This window comes from Nuphar pumila, chromosome 2 (genome assembly GCF_984573655.1).
Source record: "Nuphar pumila chromosome 2, dmNupPumi1.hap1.1, whole genome shotgun sequence".
In the NCBI taxonomy this organism is placed as follows: domain Eukaryota; kingdom Viridiplantae; phylum Streptophyta; class Magnoliopsida; order Nymphaeales; family Nymphaeaceae; genus Nuphar; species Nuphar pumila.
In genome coordinates, this window is record NC_143250.1 from 66,054,606 (window position 1) to 66,074,065 (window position 19,460).

The following is a 19,460-nucleotide window of genomic DNA, read 5'->3' on the forward strand; positions in this document are numbered from 1 at the left end:
TAGGGTGAGACATGTTATTATTCCTCACTGCTTTCTCTTTGTGTTTTTCTCTTCTTCTTGTCAATGTTGTGCAGGGACTTCAAGAAATCTCGCACATGCTACACATAAAATGATTACATAAATGGAAATGCAAGAGTAGAGAGTGACGGCCATAGCAAATCTTGTAAAATTTCAGACTTCCCTTGATGTGTTTTCTAGATGACAAAGAGAACATGAGCGGATGTGTCCAAGGTTATCCAAGCTACAAAGTTGAACATGTAAAACCCGAGTTTTTGAAAAGAAAAGGAAATTTTTAAAAACACTAGGACCCGAGTCGGACCTGACCCAGACCCGTAACCCGGTAGGGTTTTAAAAAAAAAAGGAAACTTGTAACTGCCTTTCCCCTTTAAAGCAACGCCGAGGGAGGGGAGGCCCTCACGCGCAGCCTCTCTCTCCTTTTCCCTTCTCCTCTCTCGCTTACCTGCTCTTCTCCCTGCATGAGGCAGCCACTGACGACGCCGGTCCTCCAGGTAAGCTATGTTTCCTCTCTCTTCTCCCTTCTTCTCTCTCTCTCTCTCTCTCTGTGGTTGCCGGGAGTTCGGCGGCCCCCAACCGTATCCCTCTTCCTCTTTTTGTGTTCGTCGGGAGGCCGGAGGCCCCCTGCCATGCCTCCCACCTTTTCCCCTCTCCCTTGGGGCCCTGCCGAGGGTCGGCAGGTGGTCGACGACCCCCTGCCGCCCTTACCCCCTCCTTTGTGGCTCAGCAGGGGGTCGGCAGGCCCCTACCGCCCTTTTCCCCTTCTGTTCCGGCCAACAGGCAGGGCCCCTCTGCTTGATTCCCCTCTTTTTGGGTAACCAACAAGGGCCCTGTTTGTCTTGTAAGAACAGCTGGTGCACGGTACCTTGTGTTGGGGCACCGCAAGTTCAAAACCCTGTGGTGTAGTGGTATCACCGGTAGGGACCTGCCCGATTCCTCTTGTCGGGGAGAACAACGGGGACTCCAGTTGTTTGGTGCGAGCTGTGAGTGCACACCACCTTGTGTGCGAACGCTGCAAGTTCAAATCCCATTATATGATTGTATAGCCACCAGGGATCTGCCTGATCTTGCTTTTCGGGGAAGCCAGCTGGGCTCTGTCAGTCTGGTAGGAGCAGTGGATATGTGAAACCTTGTTTTGGGGGAGGAAGGGGGTTGCGAGTTCCAACCCCAAATGAATTTGGCATGACTTAATGGAACTCAGGCAGTTAGGCCGGTGGTATTGGTTCAAATCTCAAGGGCATCAGCCCTTGTGCGAGCCGAGGTGTGGTTCGTGTTCTGAAGACAGCCCTTGGGACCATGGGATAAGCCCGCGTACGTTGTGAAGACAGCGACCATAGGCACGGGCAGCAGACATAGGTTCGTGTTCTGGGAAGTTGTTCTCCTCTCTTCATTTCTTTCAATCTTTTCCCTACTGTGACCTCTTTTTATGTTCGGCAGACACCTCCGACGACCCCTGATTGAGCCGTTCTTCGCCATCGGCATCCTTGGGCTTTCCCTCCAAAGCATCAATTTAAAATACGGGTTCTTTCTTTTGAATTATGTGAGAAATCGAATACCAATTCGATTTCCATGCAATATTTAGTGCAAATCCATGGTTAAAGAGTGATTCTATGTGTTCACTCTAGATTACATGGATGAGGATCCATAGATCCTCTTTTATATGAGTGTTTTCGGTTCTTTACACATAAAAAATCAGTGTATGGGGTTTTTATACAAAAACGAACTCATATTGGGTTATGATCGAGATTTATTTCTGTCTGTTATGATCAAGATTTATGCTTGTATATATATACCTTAATCTGCATTTTCTGTTATTGAATTGGGTTCATCCTATGCTTATAAAACTAATTTTTTTTAGGTACAATTAAGATCAATGCTTAGGTGATGATTAGGTTTGCAAAATTGTTTTCAAGTTTATTGACTCAGCAAATTGCATGTGGCTATATACAGATTCTCATATGAAAAGTGTTTATGTTATCCCCTGGTTTACATGTGTTAAAGATTTAGTTTTCCTTTCTACACATGTGAATGTATGGACATGTACATGTATTGAAAACATAGATCATGAAAGTTTATTGTTATTGCACTCGCATGCTTATATACTTGTATACATGTTTTGCTAGAGGTGAATCAAGGAAAGAATGATATTTCTCTTGTGCTTAGAATCAACATGTTATGCTTGATTAAGACATTAGTGCAAGGTTGCTTGCATATGCATGTGCATACGTGGAATTGATGTATTTTGGTACGTACCTCATGGCGTGCGTGTTCACATATTTTAATTGGAACTGGTTCATGAATAAAAGTATGCATTTGACTTGAGTATGCATCCGAATTGAACAAAGACATTCTTTTGAATATTTTTGTGGCATACACATGATGCATGTTTGCATTTTTGAATGTGCATATAAATTTCCAGAAGGTGTGGTGTGCATGTATTTTGGTTCTCGAGACATGTCAAGATTTGGAATTATTTATATGCTTTGACTTGATGTGACGTGCTTAAGCATCATACTATATGAAGTTTGTTTCAAATGCATGTGCATACATGCATTGATGTGTGTTTCGCATGTACATAAATGCATGAGTTGTTCACTTGTTCCAATTGAGATAATTCATGAGTGAATGCATGTATGTGGAATGATTTCGTAAAGGCACATGAATGGTGAACACATGCTATATGAATGTGACATATCATGCACATGGTTAAATTGAGCTATATAAATATGCATTTAGAAGCATGTTGACATCATTGCATACATTGCAAGTTGTTATGGTTTTTGCGTATGATGCATCGATGGTCTAAATGAACCATCACAGGCCTGAAGAGCCTTTAGCTTTGGTTGCTCTTTCTTTAATTGTTTAAATGCATCGCAAAAATCACATTTATAGTATGGTTTTAATTGTGTTGTTCTATTGTTGCCATGTATGGTAGACCGTGAAGAGCTGCGCATGATGATTTGCGAGCTTATGGTTGCATGTTGATTTGCAAGCTTATGTTATTAATTTTGCATGTTGATTTGCAAATGTAAAAGAGATGAATTAATAACAAGATAAAAAGAAAGTAAAGAACAATGTAATTTATGTTTCTTTGATGTCCCTTCTTTATTGTGGGATGAAATGAAATGGGGATCTTCGAAACACGAGCTTTGATTAACAAGAGCAAGTGTCAAGAATGACACTAAAGCATAACCCTTAAAAAGGGTATAACTGGAAACAAAATAAAAATAAAAAATGTATTCTTTATTGATATGAAAAACCAATTGCTTAAGAAGCATTGGAGTAAAATACAAGAGGGGCTGCACCCCTTTATATACACAGCTGAAAGAGGACTCAATAGAGTTGTTGGGCACAGTCCAACAGCTCTATTTAGAGCTGTTGGAATGTGTCAGTCCAACAGCTCTATTAAGAGCTGTTGGACTGTGTCAGTCCAACAGCTCTATTGCTAGTCAAGTCTGGACAGGACTTGACTAGCAAGAGTCATTCTAGTTCAAACTGAACTAGATGACATAAAAACAAAAAATAAAAATAAAGGAAAAAAATACAGAAAAGAAAGAAATTAAAAATGTATTTATATATATATATATAATAATATAATATTATTATATATACATATATGTACAGTTTTACATTTTAACACTCCCCCTCAAACTTACGGTACAATGAGCGAAAGTTTGTCTAAGAGAAAGTGAAATCGGGGAGCAGCGAGAGGCTTTGTAAAGAAGTCTGCTAACTGATATTCGGAAGTGACATATGGCAGATCAATTATCCCGTGTAGATATTCCTCTCTGACGTAGTGACAATCCATTTCGATGTGTTTGGTGCGTTCGTGGAATGTTCTGTTACTGGCAATGTAGATCGCACTTTTGTTGTCACAACACATTTGTGAAGCCTTTGTTGCTTCAACTCCCATGTCAGCAAGCAGTCGTCGGAGCCAAACTACTTCCATGGTCGTGGTTGCCATGGCTCTGTATTCAGCTTCGGTGGATGAGAGAGATACCTTCTGCTGCTTTTTACACCTCCACGAGATTAATGATTCCCCTGAAAAGACACAAAAGCCAGTGGTTGAGTGTCTGTTATTGGGATCACCTCCCCAATCAGCATCAGTATATGCAATTAAATCAAGAGAAGAGGAGGAAGATATGAAAAGTCCTCGTGAAAGAGAGGACTTGATGTATCTGATAATACGCATGACTGCTCCCATATGAACAGAAGTAGGAGCATGTTGAAATTGACTTGTTGTATGAACAGCATGTGCTATATCTGGTCTGATAATGGATAGATAGGAAAGTGCCCCGACAAGCTGTCTGTAAGGAGTAGGGTCTGCAAGAAGTTCTCCATCATCAATCTTCATTTTAACATTAACAACTTCTGGAGTGTCAACTTTCTTATCATCAGTAATACCAGACCTGAAAACAATATCAAAAGCAAATTTAGTCTGAGATAATAAATATCCTCTAGGAGAATAAGCAACTTCAATGCCTAAAAAATATCTCAACAAGCCCAAATCAGTCATTTCAAAATGAGATTTAAGAAGTGTTTTGATTGTTGCAACTCCCTGTTTATCGCTTCCGGTGATGATCATATCATCCACATAGAGAAGAAGCACAATGATCCCTGCATCAGAATTCTTAATAAACAAAGCAGTGTCAGTTAAACAGAATTGAAAACCAATATCAATCATAACACGACTAAACCTATCATACCAAGCTTTTGGTGCTTGTTTAAGTCCATAAAGAGCTTTTTCTAAGCGAAGGACTTTACCCTTAGGAATACTTAGACCAGGAGGGGGTTCCATATATACTTCTTCAACTAGCTTTCCATTTAAAAAAGCATTTTTAACATCCATTTGAAAAATAGACCATTTTTTGATAGAAGCTAAGGCAATTAAGGTTCAGACAGTAGTCATACGAGCCACCGGAGCAAAGGTTTCTTCATAATCAATCCCATATTCTTGGGCATAACCTTTGGCTACTAAACGGGCTTTATATCTTTCAAGAGTACCATCACTCTTGGTTTTAATTTTATAAACCCATCGACATCCTATAGTTTTCTTCCCTGGAGGAAGATCTTGAATATTCCATGTAGAAGCCTTTTCAAGTGCATCTAATTCAGCTTTCATGGCTTCTATCCATTTGATATCATTTTTTGCTTGAAAATATGTGGATGGTTCTTCATATGAGTGAATTAATGCAATAACTGCCCTATATGTGGGTGAGAAAGACTCGTATGATACAAACTTTTCTGGAGGCCTCGAGATTCGGGATGATTGTCTAGTTGGAATGTTAGAATATTTCTCAAGTGCACATGGAGTATTAGACTCTTGTCGCCTGGAATATTGAATACTAGTATCTCTATGAACTTCTTCATTTTCAACATTAAGATCAATAATTCTGTGATCATCATCAAAGTTACAATCAAGGTCATATTCATCAGATGTTGATGTTAGATCTAGCAAAAAGGAGTACTCAGTGACGTCTTTTAATTTTCTAAAATCAAAGAAGCTCTCCTTTTCAAGAAAGGAAACATTTCTAGACACATATAGTTTATTATTTTTGAAGTCAAAACATCTATAACCTTTCTGGTTTTCAGCATATCCTAAAAAGGCACAGGGAATCGCACGAGGGGAAAGTTTATCATTTTTGTCAGTAAATATGAAACATTTGCACCCAAATATTCTTAATCTAGAGTAGTCTGGAGAAATGTTCATAAGTTTTTCAATGGGAGTGATATTTTGTAACGAAGAAGATGGCATCCTATTAATGAGATAGGTGGCAGTTAAGGCAGCTTCTGCCCAAAAGTCTTTAGGGACTTGATTTGCTATTAATAAAGTTCTAGTGGTTTCTATAATATGGCGATGTTTTCGTTCTGCCAGTCCATTTTGTTGAGGTGTATAAGGACAAGATCTTTGATGTGTGATGCCATGCAATTTAAGATAATTTTGAAAATCTGTGGATAAAAACTCTCCCCCTGAATCTGTGCGAAAAATAGTAATATCATTTTGAAACTTGTTTTTAACCATATTATGAAAAGTTTGAAAGTATGAAAATACTTCAGACTTATGTTTGAGAAAGTACATCCACGTATGTCGGGAGAAATCATCGACAAAAATAACATAGTAAACAAATCCTCCTTTAGAAATTACTGGTGCAGGACCCCAAACATCCGAGTGTATTAATTCAAGTGGTCTTGAAGAGAAAAAGGTTCTGTTCTGAAATGGTAATTTTTTCATTTTGCCGAGAATACAATCTTTACAATCAAATGATTCAGAGTTACAAAATTTCCCTAGATTTGGAAAATGTTGGATTTTGGCTATATGTGGGTGACCAAGTCTCTTATGCCACAGTTCCAACTCTATTTTTTGAATATTATAACAAAAAGCTTTCTTCGGCATTTCCAAAAAATCCATGTAATAGAGCCCTCCTTCTCTATGGCCTTCCCCAATCAGCTTGCCTGACTGGCGATCCTGTACCCAACAACCATGAGAAGAAAAAGAAATATTACACTCATAATCAGAAATTTGAGATACAGATAAAAGATTTAAATTTAATTTGGGAACATGTCTAATTTCTGGAATAAAAAAATTTTTTGTTTTATAAATTTTTTCAAAATTTCCTATTCCTTCTATTTCAAGAGAAGTCCCATCAGCAGTAAAGACCTTTGACACACTTGTTTTATTTTTAACACATTTGGATAGACTTTGATTATTTGGGGTCATATGAAAAGATGCACCAGAGTCAAGAAGCCAAGAAATTTTACCTAAATCAGAAAAAGATGAGGCTGCTGCGCCGGTTGAAGCTTCAGATGAGGAAGAGGCACCTTTGATGAGAGGCTGAAGAATCTCCATTAGTTGGGCCAGGGAAACTGGTGCATCCTGATCTTTAGGCTCCGATCCAGCAATTGCAGCTCTTTTTTCTCTCAGTTCCTTAAGTTTGGGACATTGTGGCCTGTAGTGTCCCGGTTCATGACAGTGATGACAAATAACTTTCTTCTTATCATAGTCACCATTTTGTCGGTTAAAGTGAGGAGGCCTATATGATCGAACATGATTCCCTGGTCTAGACACGGCTAAAACGGAATCATCTTCAATTTTTAAAGAACCTTTCCGGAGACGATTTTCTTCCATTGTTAACTCTTCAATAGTTTCAACAATAGAAGGAATTTTTCCCCTGTGAAGTAGGGCCGATTTAGTGGTTTCAAATTCCGGCCTTAATCCAGTGATAAACTGGTAAAAATGTTCAGCATCGAGTTGTTTCTGACGAAGCTCGATGTCTTCGGCACAATGCCACTTTGGTTCTAAAAGGGAAAGTTCTTCCCAAAGTTCGGACAACCCATTGTAATATTCACGAATAGTTTTGTCTCCTTGTGTCATCATTCGAACTTTTTCTTGGAGGTTGCACACGTGTGCAATATCTTTAAGGGAATACATATTCTTAAGGTATTCCCATGCCTTATCGGCATGATCAAATTTGGCAAGACTTGAGCATTTTTTAATGTCAACGCTATTGATAAGCCATGACATTATCTTCGCATGAGATATTCTCCATTCTTTCCATTTCTTCTCGTATGAGGGAATAGCCTTGATTTTCTCTTCTTCCGATAGAGGGACCTCTTTATCTCCCTCCTTTTTAGTAAGAGATAGCTTAGGTTTCGAATCGGAACCATCCACAATCCCCCATAAGCCTTTTCCCCATATATGGTGCTTCATGATTGAAGCCCATGTTACATAGTTCGTATCGCTTAGTTTCATAGGCATGATGGTGACTTTATCATTGTCATCCATCGATTACAAGGAGAGAAAGAATAGGGATAGAAGAGAAACAAGAAGAAAAATGAGAAAGAAAGAAAAAAAAAAAACAATACAACAAGATGTGAAATCTTCTCCAATGAAGTGATAAAACACTTCTCTTCAAGTGGCGAACACTTTTGCAAACGGGCACGGAAACCGAGGCAGCTTTTCCTCAAGATTTAGTACTTCCGCGGCTCTGATACCATGAAATGAAATGGGGATCTTCGAAACACGAGCTTTGATTAACAAGAGCAAGTGTCAAGAATGACACTAAAGCATAACCCTTAAAAAGGGTATAACTGGAAACAAAATAAAAATAAAAAATGTATTCTTTATTGATATGAAAAACCAATTGCTTAAGAAGCATTGGAGTAAAATACAAGAGGGGCTGCACCCCTTTATATACACAGCTGAAAGAGGACTCAATAGAGCTGTTGGGCACAGTCCAACAGCTCTATTTAGAGCTGTTGGAATGTGTCAGTCCAACAGCTCTGTGTCAGTCCAACAGCTCTATTGCTAGTCAAGTCTGGACAGGACTTGACTAGCAACAGTCATTCTAGTTCAAACTGAACTAGATGACATAAAAACAAAAAATAAAAATAAAGGAAAAAAATACAGAAAAGAAAGAAATTAAAAATGTATTTATATATATATATATAATAATATAATATTATTATATATACATATATGTACAGTTTTACATTTTAACATGGGAGTCTTAGATGTTGCGGTTTGGGGAAACCGTGAAGATATAAAAACTTTGTGTGCGTTGTTGTTGCTTCTGAACCCGATATTGAGGTTCTTCTCCTGACCATGGTTTTAGGGAGAGTCCGCCACTTTGCCTGGGGGTGGTGTATTTGACACAACTGTTGTTGTTTTAGTATGCCAAGAAAAGTGATACTTGTGGATGCTGATGTTTCAGGTGTCCCCGACATTAGATGTTTTTTAATGTTCCGATGGATGGTGTTGTTTCCTGATATCGGTTGAGGGTTAAGTTTGGAACCTAGTATAAAATACAAATTGTGTGTTAAGCTACCCTGAGAAACTAACTTGACCTCGGGGATTTTACCCGTTTTGTGTATCCGCGGGCAATGGTAATTAAAAAGAGGAACTTAAATTGTATGCATTTAATAGGGTATGCATATGGAAAAAGAAAACTTTAATGAAAGATAATAAAATGTTCATGCATTGCACATAAGTCATGCATATTCCTGTTATGCATTAGAATATGCATATGTTATCTGTTCCCTTAATTGTTACATGTCGGTGGATGCATGATGTTTAATTGCTAATGTCTGTTAAATATCTTGCTTACTTAAATTGTGATCCCTGCTCTTGCTTAAATGATTCTTCATGCTTAGAAATTGTTCCTTGTTGCATGAATGTTTTATTGTATTATGAAATTATTATAATTGCTTTCCTCTAAATGATTGCATGAAATCTTATTTGTATTTGTTATGCTCACTTGTTTCATTATAGGTACTTGTGCTCAGGATTTCGGTTCTGACACCCTACTTCTATGGTTTTTCACAGTCGCAGGTGATCAATGAAGTCGACTAGTTTCTGAGAGTATACGAGAGTCACCTTTGCTTCAGACTGCTTCACCTACGGACATAGTGACTCTACTTTTTGTTTTTTTTAGTTCTTTTTATTTTCCTGCAGTTGTTATTTCACTCTTGACTTGAGTATGAAATTGTTATTGATTCATTAATAAAGAGTTCGGTTTGTTTGGTTATGGATGATAAATGTAAGTTCGTTTGTGGTGTGTGGTTATCCAGCTGAAATTGGAACTGTAAGGACCCCAGGTCTCTGGGAAGATTTCCGCAACTCTTAAAAAAAATCTGCGTTTTCAAGGGCTGTGAATTGGGGTCATTACAGAACATAAAGAACCTGTTGATAGCTCTGCTTCAAAGCACCAACGTAGACAACATCTCTTGGAAGAAAATTCACAGTTGGAGTTGTGTGATCCTAAATCTAGCTCTAATGGTGCCACCATCCACGTGGAGTGGACACAGTGCATTATAAATAGGATTCTTGAAAATTTGGACTGGATTCTCTAGAAGTGCTTGCGGTTTGGAGCTTTACTGTGACTGAAACAAAGCAAATATGGTGTTTTGATCTCTTAACCGGAAGTCATAGTGAAGGCTCTTGTAGACCTTCAAAGACGCTATGTGTGTGAAGGCCTCACAAAATTGTGTTGAAATTGCAATTGGTGTCCAATACCCTCTCTTTACCCTACATATTCTTGCATTGAAAAATCTAGTTGTTGTTACTTAAGACATGGCTGGGAAGATGGGTGCTCCAAAACCTGTTTCAAACCCAAGAAAGGAAATCTCTCACCATGAGTACAAGGTGTGACTTGAAGTAGAGGAGAATGTTATGACTCCACATTTATGAAGTGGGTTCAGGTGAGAATAAAGTTGTGGCGGGTTTCAGCTTTGTATTAGGTGTTTTGGTTTGTGGGTTTAGGTAGAGAATTAGATCAGGCTGTGAGGAACTGGATCTGTAGGACTAGATAAATTCTTTAATAGAAAGGGGTATCCTCTTTGTAAGGGGATTTTTAAATGTTAATGAGAATTTACCCACTTCAGTATTTTGGAAGTTGTTTCTGCTCAAAGTGTTCTAAACCCATGAGTGGCATCCCTTGCTGTAAAGTCCAAGCTGGGTGTACCCCGATGGGCAGGGGGGACCTCAAGGGTTTTACCAACCAGAGGCCAGCCAATATGCGGTTGGTGATGGGGGTGTTTTCCCTTTGACTATAAAAAAAGAGTGAAACACCTCTCTCTCCCCTCTTCTTCTTCTTCTCTACCTTGTTATGATCAAGGATCATAACACTCTCAAAGTTTGTTGAAGTTTATGGTTGATTGGTTCCATTACTGACATGTGAATGGACTCCTTTAAAACATATGTAAAGAAATCTTTAGTCATCATAAATGTTGCCCATGCTCAATAATTTTCAAGGATGGATCTTCTTGTTTCTTTTTTGTCTTTTTTTAAGGGAAAAGAAAACAATCACTTGTTTTGCTTTTTATTGAAGCCAAAGTTAAGAATAAGAGATATGTTGTGTGCCTTTTAAATGGAGATTTTTTTTATATGTTCTCTTATTTATTTTTTGGAAATTCTTGTATAATAACTTGCCATAAAGATATTTTAAAATCTTTGAAATTTCATTGCCATGAACCTTCTATCTTGACTCATCACCAATGTTGGTTACATCTGTTCTGGTTCTTTACTCTTGTATGTGATTTACAATTTTTAATTGCTATGGTTGCTAATGCTATTGTTTCCATTACATGGTTACGAAAAGCTTGTACATGTCACTGGAAGCTCTCTTTTCAGCCATTTTGAGGCAGAAAGCTAGGGGTTTCTAGACAAGATAGTTGAGGAAGGAAACTGTGAAAATAATTAACTAAAAATCTTGTTTGCACATTCATCTAGTCGGAAAGTGCAAAAGAGAAAAAAGGAAAGTTAGTATTAATATATTTTCTATGGTTAAAGGTGTAAGAATAGTAACAGCATACCAATTGGGTTGAGCAACTTTTGGCACAAATGTGGGAGAGGCATGCTAAACATGTCAGAGAGAGGGCGTGTTCTTTGGTATAGTTGTGGAACTTTTACCAAGGGGTAAGGTAATTTTAACAAAAAATTGGAGAATGAAAATTAAGAAAAATTAGGAGGGTTGTCTCCTTTAAGATGCTAAAATAATTTATTCAAGATAAAAATTAATAAAGACAATTTACACAACCTTCGGGAAGGGTGTTTGTAACAATTTTCTAGTAAAACAGTAAGGATAAATAAAACAATTTTAGAACTGATTCACGTATCTTCCAACTATCATGTCATTGCATAGAGTATAAGGGTAATAATTTTTTGTCATTCTATTCTCATTTCGCCTTTTATGTGATCTATGATTAATTGACAAAAGACTGGATTTTAGTATTGGCAAAAGAATGGGAGAACGATCCATCTTTTCTGATTTGATAATTAGCTAGTAGGCTTTTCTACTTCATTGGGTATCCACACAATGCTTTTCTGTTACATATCATTTTGTTTGAGTTTGTTTTTTTTATGATGCTAACTGGATGCTTGTCAGAGGGTTTGTTTATCCATAGACTCATCAAATTCTACATCTTTTATCAGCTGATTTACTTATTTGAAGAATCTCAATGTGGTGTTCAACGTGCAATTTCAAGCTTTGGGAACATAAAAGTTATCTGTTGTTTCAGTTTATCTTCAAGATCAGTAATTCTGAATACATATGCACATGCATGACTCTCTCTCTCTCTCTGTGTGTGTGTGTGCAGGGTCATGTGTGCAGGGTCATGTTTGCATGCATGTGATCCTTCTGCCGGGCAGCTGATGCATGTACTTATTTTACTAATTTTTTCTGCAATGTGATTCACCTGTAGGTGCACATATTGAGATCAATGATGATGATGGAAAAATCATCATTATTGCAAACAACCAAGCAATTATGCAGAAAGCTCAAGAGAAGGTTCAGTTTCAGTTTCTACTTATTCTCTATCATAGGATGCATTTCCTGTATTTGCTCGTTGCTGATTTTGTTCATCTCAATTACCTTTTCTGTATAGAAGCTGACTATTGATGCTCACTCAAAAGGAATTCTTGCTGCTGCTCATGGTTTTCTAAGTTTTAACACAATGAAAAAGTTCTTGACACAGGAAGAAGCCTGTTCTGATCTCATTGAAGAATAATGATCTGTCAGTATTGGAGATGTTGATGAAGAATTTTTCTGAAATATCTGCATAAGGATAAACCATAACTGTCTTGGAAATGATAAATTGATGGCTTTGTCAAGCAAAGCACTATCAGAAAAGTCTGAATAATGCATTTCATTAGTATTTTTTGCATAATTAACTTGCTTTAGTCCACTATACAGCTCTGCTAGGTTCTTGTAACCCCATTTTCCTTAAAGTTCCCATCATTGAAGTCCATAGTATTTGATCATCTGCAGTCTTTTTTTGCTTGTTGTCCACGATTTTCATAAATGATTTTATATGGCACTCAAATTTTATATCACCCTGCTTTTGGTTGTCTTTATTTTAATACTTTCTTTCTTCATGAAGATGTGGTGGATTTTGGTTGCCTTTTATTAATTACTCACCATTAGATTGGAAAGTGTTATTCTAATGTTGGATTTTTTTTTTCCATTTGAAAAGCCATTTTCCAGATATGGACCATTTACCTGATTTTCCATGTCAGGGACCATCCTTTTTGAAATTCCTGACGCAGACCAAGGTTTTTCTGACAATGATCAAATAAAGACCTTGGTTAACCTCTCTCATACCTAATGGTGGGCAACTTTTGAAGTGTTCTAAAATGCCTATTTTACCGTATTCACTTAAAATACATCATTGTGCTTCTAAAACAGATAGAAATACTACCCTCTTGCATATTATGAACCTGAATATACCCACCCTTAGATGTTATGAACTTGCAACGGCTCAGAGTATTGAAATGGATGAAACGGATCAGGATTCTAACCTAGATCCAAAAAGACTTTATGGAAAATGGATCATTTGTGTGTGTGTGTGTGTGTGTGTGTGCGTGGATCAGGATTCTAAACGGATCAGCATATTTTATATATATATGTGTGTGTGTGTGTGTGTGTGTGTCATCCCTACATTTGTCGCAATCTGATCAAGGTTCATTCCCACTGCCAGTTTTTATGTTCGCTTCTACACACACACACACACACACACACACACATATATATATATATATATATATATATATATATATATATATATATATATATATATATATATATATATATATATATAATTCGTTCAGATCCAAGATAAATATATTTAGGTTTATTTGGGTTTGATTGGAACCAATGATTATTATAGTTGGATTGGTTCAGATGAGGCTGTTAAAATATATATAAGAGTATATATATATATATATACTTATGAACGTATATATATATTCATATATATATATATATATAATTGTTTTGTAATAGCTAATGCCCATTATGGGCATTTTTGTTGTTTCACACATGAAATAAATAACTGTTTTAGAAAACAGTTATTTCTTTGTATTTATTTTTCTTTTTATATTTTGTAAATTGAATAAGCCATTGGGGGCTCTATGGTCAATTGACCATAGAGACGTTGGGGCTCCCGAAAGGTCACAAATGTGACCGTTGGATGCTCCCAACGTCTCTATGTGTAACGACAACAACTCATACCTTTTGAAAATGCGGATTTTTTTTTAATAGTGCAGAAAACTTTCCAGAGACCCGGGGTCCTCACAGTTCCAATTCTAATTGGATAGCCAAACACCATAAAAGAACTTACAATCATCATCCATAGGAACCCAAACAACCTTTTTATTTATGAATCAAGAATCAATTTCAGAGACAGTGTTCTACGCAACAGATATTAAAGTAGAAACTAACTGAAAAGACAAAAAGAAAGAGTCACTCCTTCCACAAGTGAAGCTGTCAAGAACCAAGTGTGACTCTTGTGCCCTCCCAGTAGCTGCCGACTTCACTGATCATCTGTTCCTAGGAAAAACCAATAAAGTAGGGTGTCAGAATCGAAATCTTGAGCACAACTACTTCTTAGTGAAACAGGTGAGACAAAGGGTTAAGATAAGATATCATGCAGCATTTGAGGGAAATGTACTCAAGACAGTTTATAGCATTTAAGAAATTTTTCATGCAACAATTATAAGTGCTAAGCATGCAGAAACATTAAAGCAGTAGCAAGTAACAAAACTTCAGCATGCAATAAGAAGTAAACATTACACACTCTCCATTATGTAATGATCGAGAAAATAATTAAAATATGCATGATCTAATGCATAACAGGAAAATGCATGTTTTTTGTGCGATGCATGAAATCTTTTGTTGTCTTTCATTTAAATTCTTCATTTTTTCCTATGCATGCCATATTAAATGCATACAACTTTAAGTTCCTCTTTTTAATTATTATTGCCCGAAGATACACCAAACGAGTATAATCTCCGAGGCAAGTTAGGTCCGCAGGGTAGCTTAGCACACAATTTGTATTTTATTACTGAGTTTCAACTTAGCCCTCGGTCGAATCATCTTCGGAACATTAGACCTCTACATCTAATGTCGGGGACACAAGGGACACCCCATGCCCACAAGTGACACTTTCTTGGTATCAAAACAACAGATGTGTCAAATACACCACCTCTAGGTAAAGTGGCGGACTCTCCCTAAAACCGTAGCCAGGAAAAAAAAATTCAATATCGGGTTCAGCGGACAAAATAAAGCACACAGAATTTTTGTATCCTCAAAGTCTCCCTAAGACCAGATCTCTAAGATCCTGATTCTCCAGATGGGAGATCTGAGAACGTATATTACATTGTTCTTACTTCTTATCTTTTATTAAAAGTCAACTCTTTAAGTTTTGCAACACCATATGCAAAAAGTAAAGATAAAAGCTCGCATCCACTCCTGCGAGAATCCTTTCGGGACTCCAGCCCGTGAGGACTACTAGAACAGTGTAGTAGTGTGCAATATCAACATCTATAGTTTAAGTGATGCAATAAAACATATAAGAAAAACAATCAAGTCCACGACTCTCCGAGCCGGTAATGATCCATTAGGCCATCGATGCATCACACAACAAAACCAAAGTGATGTGTTATATAACATTAGACTAATGTGTCAAATGCACGTGCGCCCATGCAAAACAAGGTCAATCATAAGCATGTAATTTTCCACATCACATGCATTTTTGTCATGTGTATTTCCTACCCATGTCAACGCATACTCCCTTTGAGTGTGTGTGCACGTGAACAAAATTGTTTATTATGCATGTCCATGTTAAGTGAAACCTTAATCATTTAGCATTTGCATAACATAATTTTCATGATTTGATGCATAACATGCGTCAAATTTAAGTTCGGCATGTATAGAATTCACCTTTCTCCCTTTTGTCCAACAGTTATATTTTGCACATCCTTAAACTGTTGGTCGGGTAGGACGCTCCCGGACCAGACAACCTGCTGGCCGGCTAGTCATAACAACTCAGCCAAATGCACCTGCCAACCAGTCCGGCCGACTCCCTGGCTATATCACCCCATACCCCTATGCTTCGGATATAACTTTCAAGCACATTTATGATAAATCAACAGTTAACAGAGTATGAAGATATAATTATGTACATTAGTTTGACTATCAATGCTTAAATAAAGTCAGAGATAAATTAGGTGCAAAGAAAGTGTAACCGTCCGTATTACAAGTACATACATGATTAACCAGAAAGCGACTGCCCTTGGGCCAGTGTTAAACCCCCATATAATTTTTTTTTTTCACCAAACTATCCAACCCATACACAACATACATATTTTCTTTGCTGAAACCAATAAAAATACCAAAATACATATAGGTAACGGTGGAAAATGTAGATCCACTGCTCTTCCCTGCATTTCCATCCAAAGATTGCATGGAACCCAATCTCTACCCGATTTCTCATCCATTTCAAGAAGAACTTGTACCTTAAAACCGACGCTTGAAGGAAAAACTCAGAAATGCTGATGGTGAGGAACGACTCAGTCTAGTGTCGTCGAAGTGTCTGCCAAGCACAGGAAAGAGGTCACCACAAGCGAAACGCATCCCTGGCCTGTGTTGCTAGTCTGAGCTAGGCCCCGAGTCGGCGAGCACCGAGCGAGAATATTGAGGGCGTCGACTAGTCCCCCAATAGCCACACTCGGTTGGACCCCAATCGAGCTGAGATTGGCTCAACAAAAAGGAAAGTGTGGGGTTAAGCAGACCCTACCCGATTACTAGTCAACTTACCACTGGGTTTCAAATTTGCGACGTGCGGTTAAGCGGACCCCTACCAGTTTTATAACTATACCATTGGGTTTTGAACCTGCCGCGTCCCAACACAAGGTGGCGTGCACCACCTGCTCCTACCAGCCTCCTGGAGCCCCCGTTGGGTCTCCTCGAAAGAGGGGGATCAAGCAGGGGAAAACCCTGCCTGTTGGCTGGAACTGAGGGGAAAAAGGGGAGGCAGGCCCCCCAGCCCTAGCCCCCCTGACGGGCCACAAAGGAGGCGGCAGGGGCCACCGACCATCTGCCGACCCTCGGTAGGGCCCCAGGAAAAAGGAAGAGCGATGGGAGGGGAAGAATCGTTGCACGGGGCCCGTCGGCTCCCTGCCGACCTCCCTGTGACCTCAAAGAGGCAAAAAAAAGAGGGACTGTCGGGACCATCGACCTCCCGCCGGTCCCTCAGCAGAGCAGATAGGCACCAACGGGGGGAAAAGGAAATCGCCGCGACATCCCGGCGATCGCAGCTCGTAGAAGAATCACAACAGGGAGCGACCGTCGGCTCCCTTCCGGTCTCCCGACGCACGCAGAAGGGGGAGTTAAGGGAGAAGACAGAGTGACGGAGAAGGGAAGCGTACCTGTATCTCGCCGGCGCCATCGGTTGTTGCACGCATGGAGACGAACGATAGGGAGGGGGAGAGGAGTTGCGCGTGAGGACCTCCTCTCCCTCTGCGTTGCTTAATAGGAAGGCACAGGGGGAAGGGGAGGAGATCATGGCCCCGTCGTTTACGGGGAGCCCCTTTTGTGCGAGGCGGCTACAGGGAGGAAGGGAAAAGAAAACTCGGGGCCAGGGTTTTAAAACCCTACCGGGTTACGGATCCGGGTCGGGTCCGACCCAGCTTCTGATTTTTTTTTAACACTGGTTTTTACATCCTAACCCTGTTTAAAGAATTTCGTCCGCGAAATTAGAACGTACCAAACAAATGTGGGTAGTGTTGACGCATATCCGCCTCAGGTTCCCAAGTGCACTCATCCAGCCCATGATGCTGCCAACGCACCTTCACGAACGGAATCGTCCTACTGTGTAGCACCTTTTCATGGCATTCCACAATCTCTAACGGCTTTTCATCCATAGTTAGGTCAGGTTGTACCTCGATCGCCTCATAGTGAATCACGTGTGAGGGGTCAGGTACATACTTTCTTAGCATCGAGACATGGAACACATCGTGAAGCTACGAAAACTGAGGAGGAAGAGCTACTCGATAAGCGGTGTCCTCGACTCTTCCAAGAATCTCAACGGGTCCGACATACCGAGGACTCAACTTTCCTTTCTTTCCAAACCGGAAGATACTTTTCGTAGGCGAGATTCGAATAAACACATGGTCGCCTAACTCAAAACTGAGCTCTCTATGCCGCTGATCGGCATAACTCTTCTGCCTACTTTGAGATGCAATCAACCTTTGCCGGATTAAACGCACCTGATCCGCATAGTGCTGGATGATTTTTGAAAACTCCTCAGCTCTCACCCCAACCTCATCCCAGCACACAGGAGATCTACATGGTCGGTCATACAGTGATTCATACGGGGCCATACCAATACTAGCATGAAAGCTATTGTTATATGAAAACTCTGCAAGCTTCACATGCTTGTCCCTATCACCTGCCCAATCCAAAGCACACGCTCTCAACATATCCTCGAGCGTCTGGATCGTTCGTTCCGACTGCCCGTCTGTCTGTGGATGGAAAGCGGTATTGAACTTTAAGGTAGTGCTAAGGGATTTCTAAAGCTGGCGCTAAAATCGAGATGTGAACCTCGGATCTCGATCTGACACTATCAAACGAGGCACTCCATCAAGTCTAACAATCTCATCCATGTAGAGATCGGCCAAGCTTTCCAAGCTTTGACTGATCCTGATCGGAAGAAAATGAGCACTCTTTGTCAAGCGATCCACAATCACCCAAATGGCATCTCTCTGTCGTCGGGTGTTAGGCAACCCTACAATGAAATCCTTTGAAATATCATCCCACTTCCACTCCGGAATCTCGAGTGGCTGCAGAAGTCCGCCAGGCCTCTGGTGTTTAATCTTCACCTGCTGATAGGTGAGACACCGGGACACGAACTCCGCGATGTCCCGCTTCATCCCATTCCACCAGTAAGTCCTCTGAAGATCTTTGAACATCTTGGTGGAACCAGGGTGAACATAATATCTAGACCAGTGAGCTTCACACATCAACTCCTCCCACAACGCCTTCAGAACCCACCATCTGTCTCTGAAAATGATGGTTCCGTCCTCTCGGCAAAACTGTGCTTCTGGCTTCTTGGCACTTTCGCATAACTTCTCAAAGTCCGGATCTTCTGAGTGGAGTTCCTCAATTCGATCTATGATCTCTGGTCGTGCCTGCATCCCAGCACAAAGGATACGTCCGGAGTCATCAGCAAAAGGCTGCCACCTAACGAACTCCTCGACCAGATCCCAACTGCATCCAATCAAGCTAGCAGCTGTGATCGACGCCTTTCTGCTAAGTGTGTCCGCCACCACATTCGTCTTACCCAGATGGTAAGCGATGGAGAAGTCGTAGTCCTTCAAGAACTCCAACCACCTCCGCTGCCTCAAATTTAAGTCTCGTTGAGTAAAAATGTACTTGAGGCTCTGGTGATCGGACATGACCTCAAATTGTTCCCCATAAAGGTAGTGACGCCAAATCTTCAGCGTGAAAACTATTGCCGCTAACTTCAAGTTATGCATGAGATAATTCTTCTCATGCACTGTCGGGAAGCATACGCTATGACCTTTCGGTGTTGCATAAGAACACAACCCAGTACAGTCTCTGACGCATCACTGTATACCATAAAACCACCCGTACCGTAAGGCAACGTCA

General features: G+C 39.7%; 1 protein-coding gene across 1 annotated transcript in view; it reads left to right on the top strand.

Moving 5' to 3' along the window:
- The window catches only part of LOC149845622 (polyribonucleotide nucleotidyltransferase 2, mitochondrial-like), a 235,798-nt gene that overhangs the window by 157,035 nt on the left and 59,303 nt on the right, over positions 1–19,460 (top strand). The window contains exon 15 of the mRNA XM_089997684.1: positions 12,214–12,299. Within this exon, the coding sequence (XP_089853810.1) occupies positions 12,214–12,299 (86 nt within the window). The remainder of the gene's footprint in view (positions 1–12,213; positions 12,300–19,460) is intronic.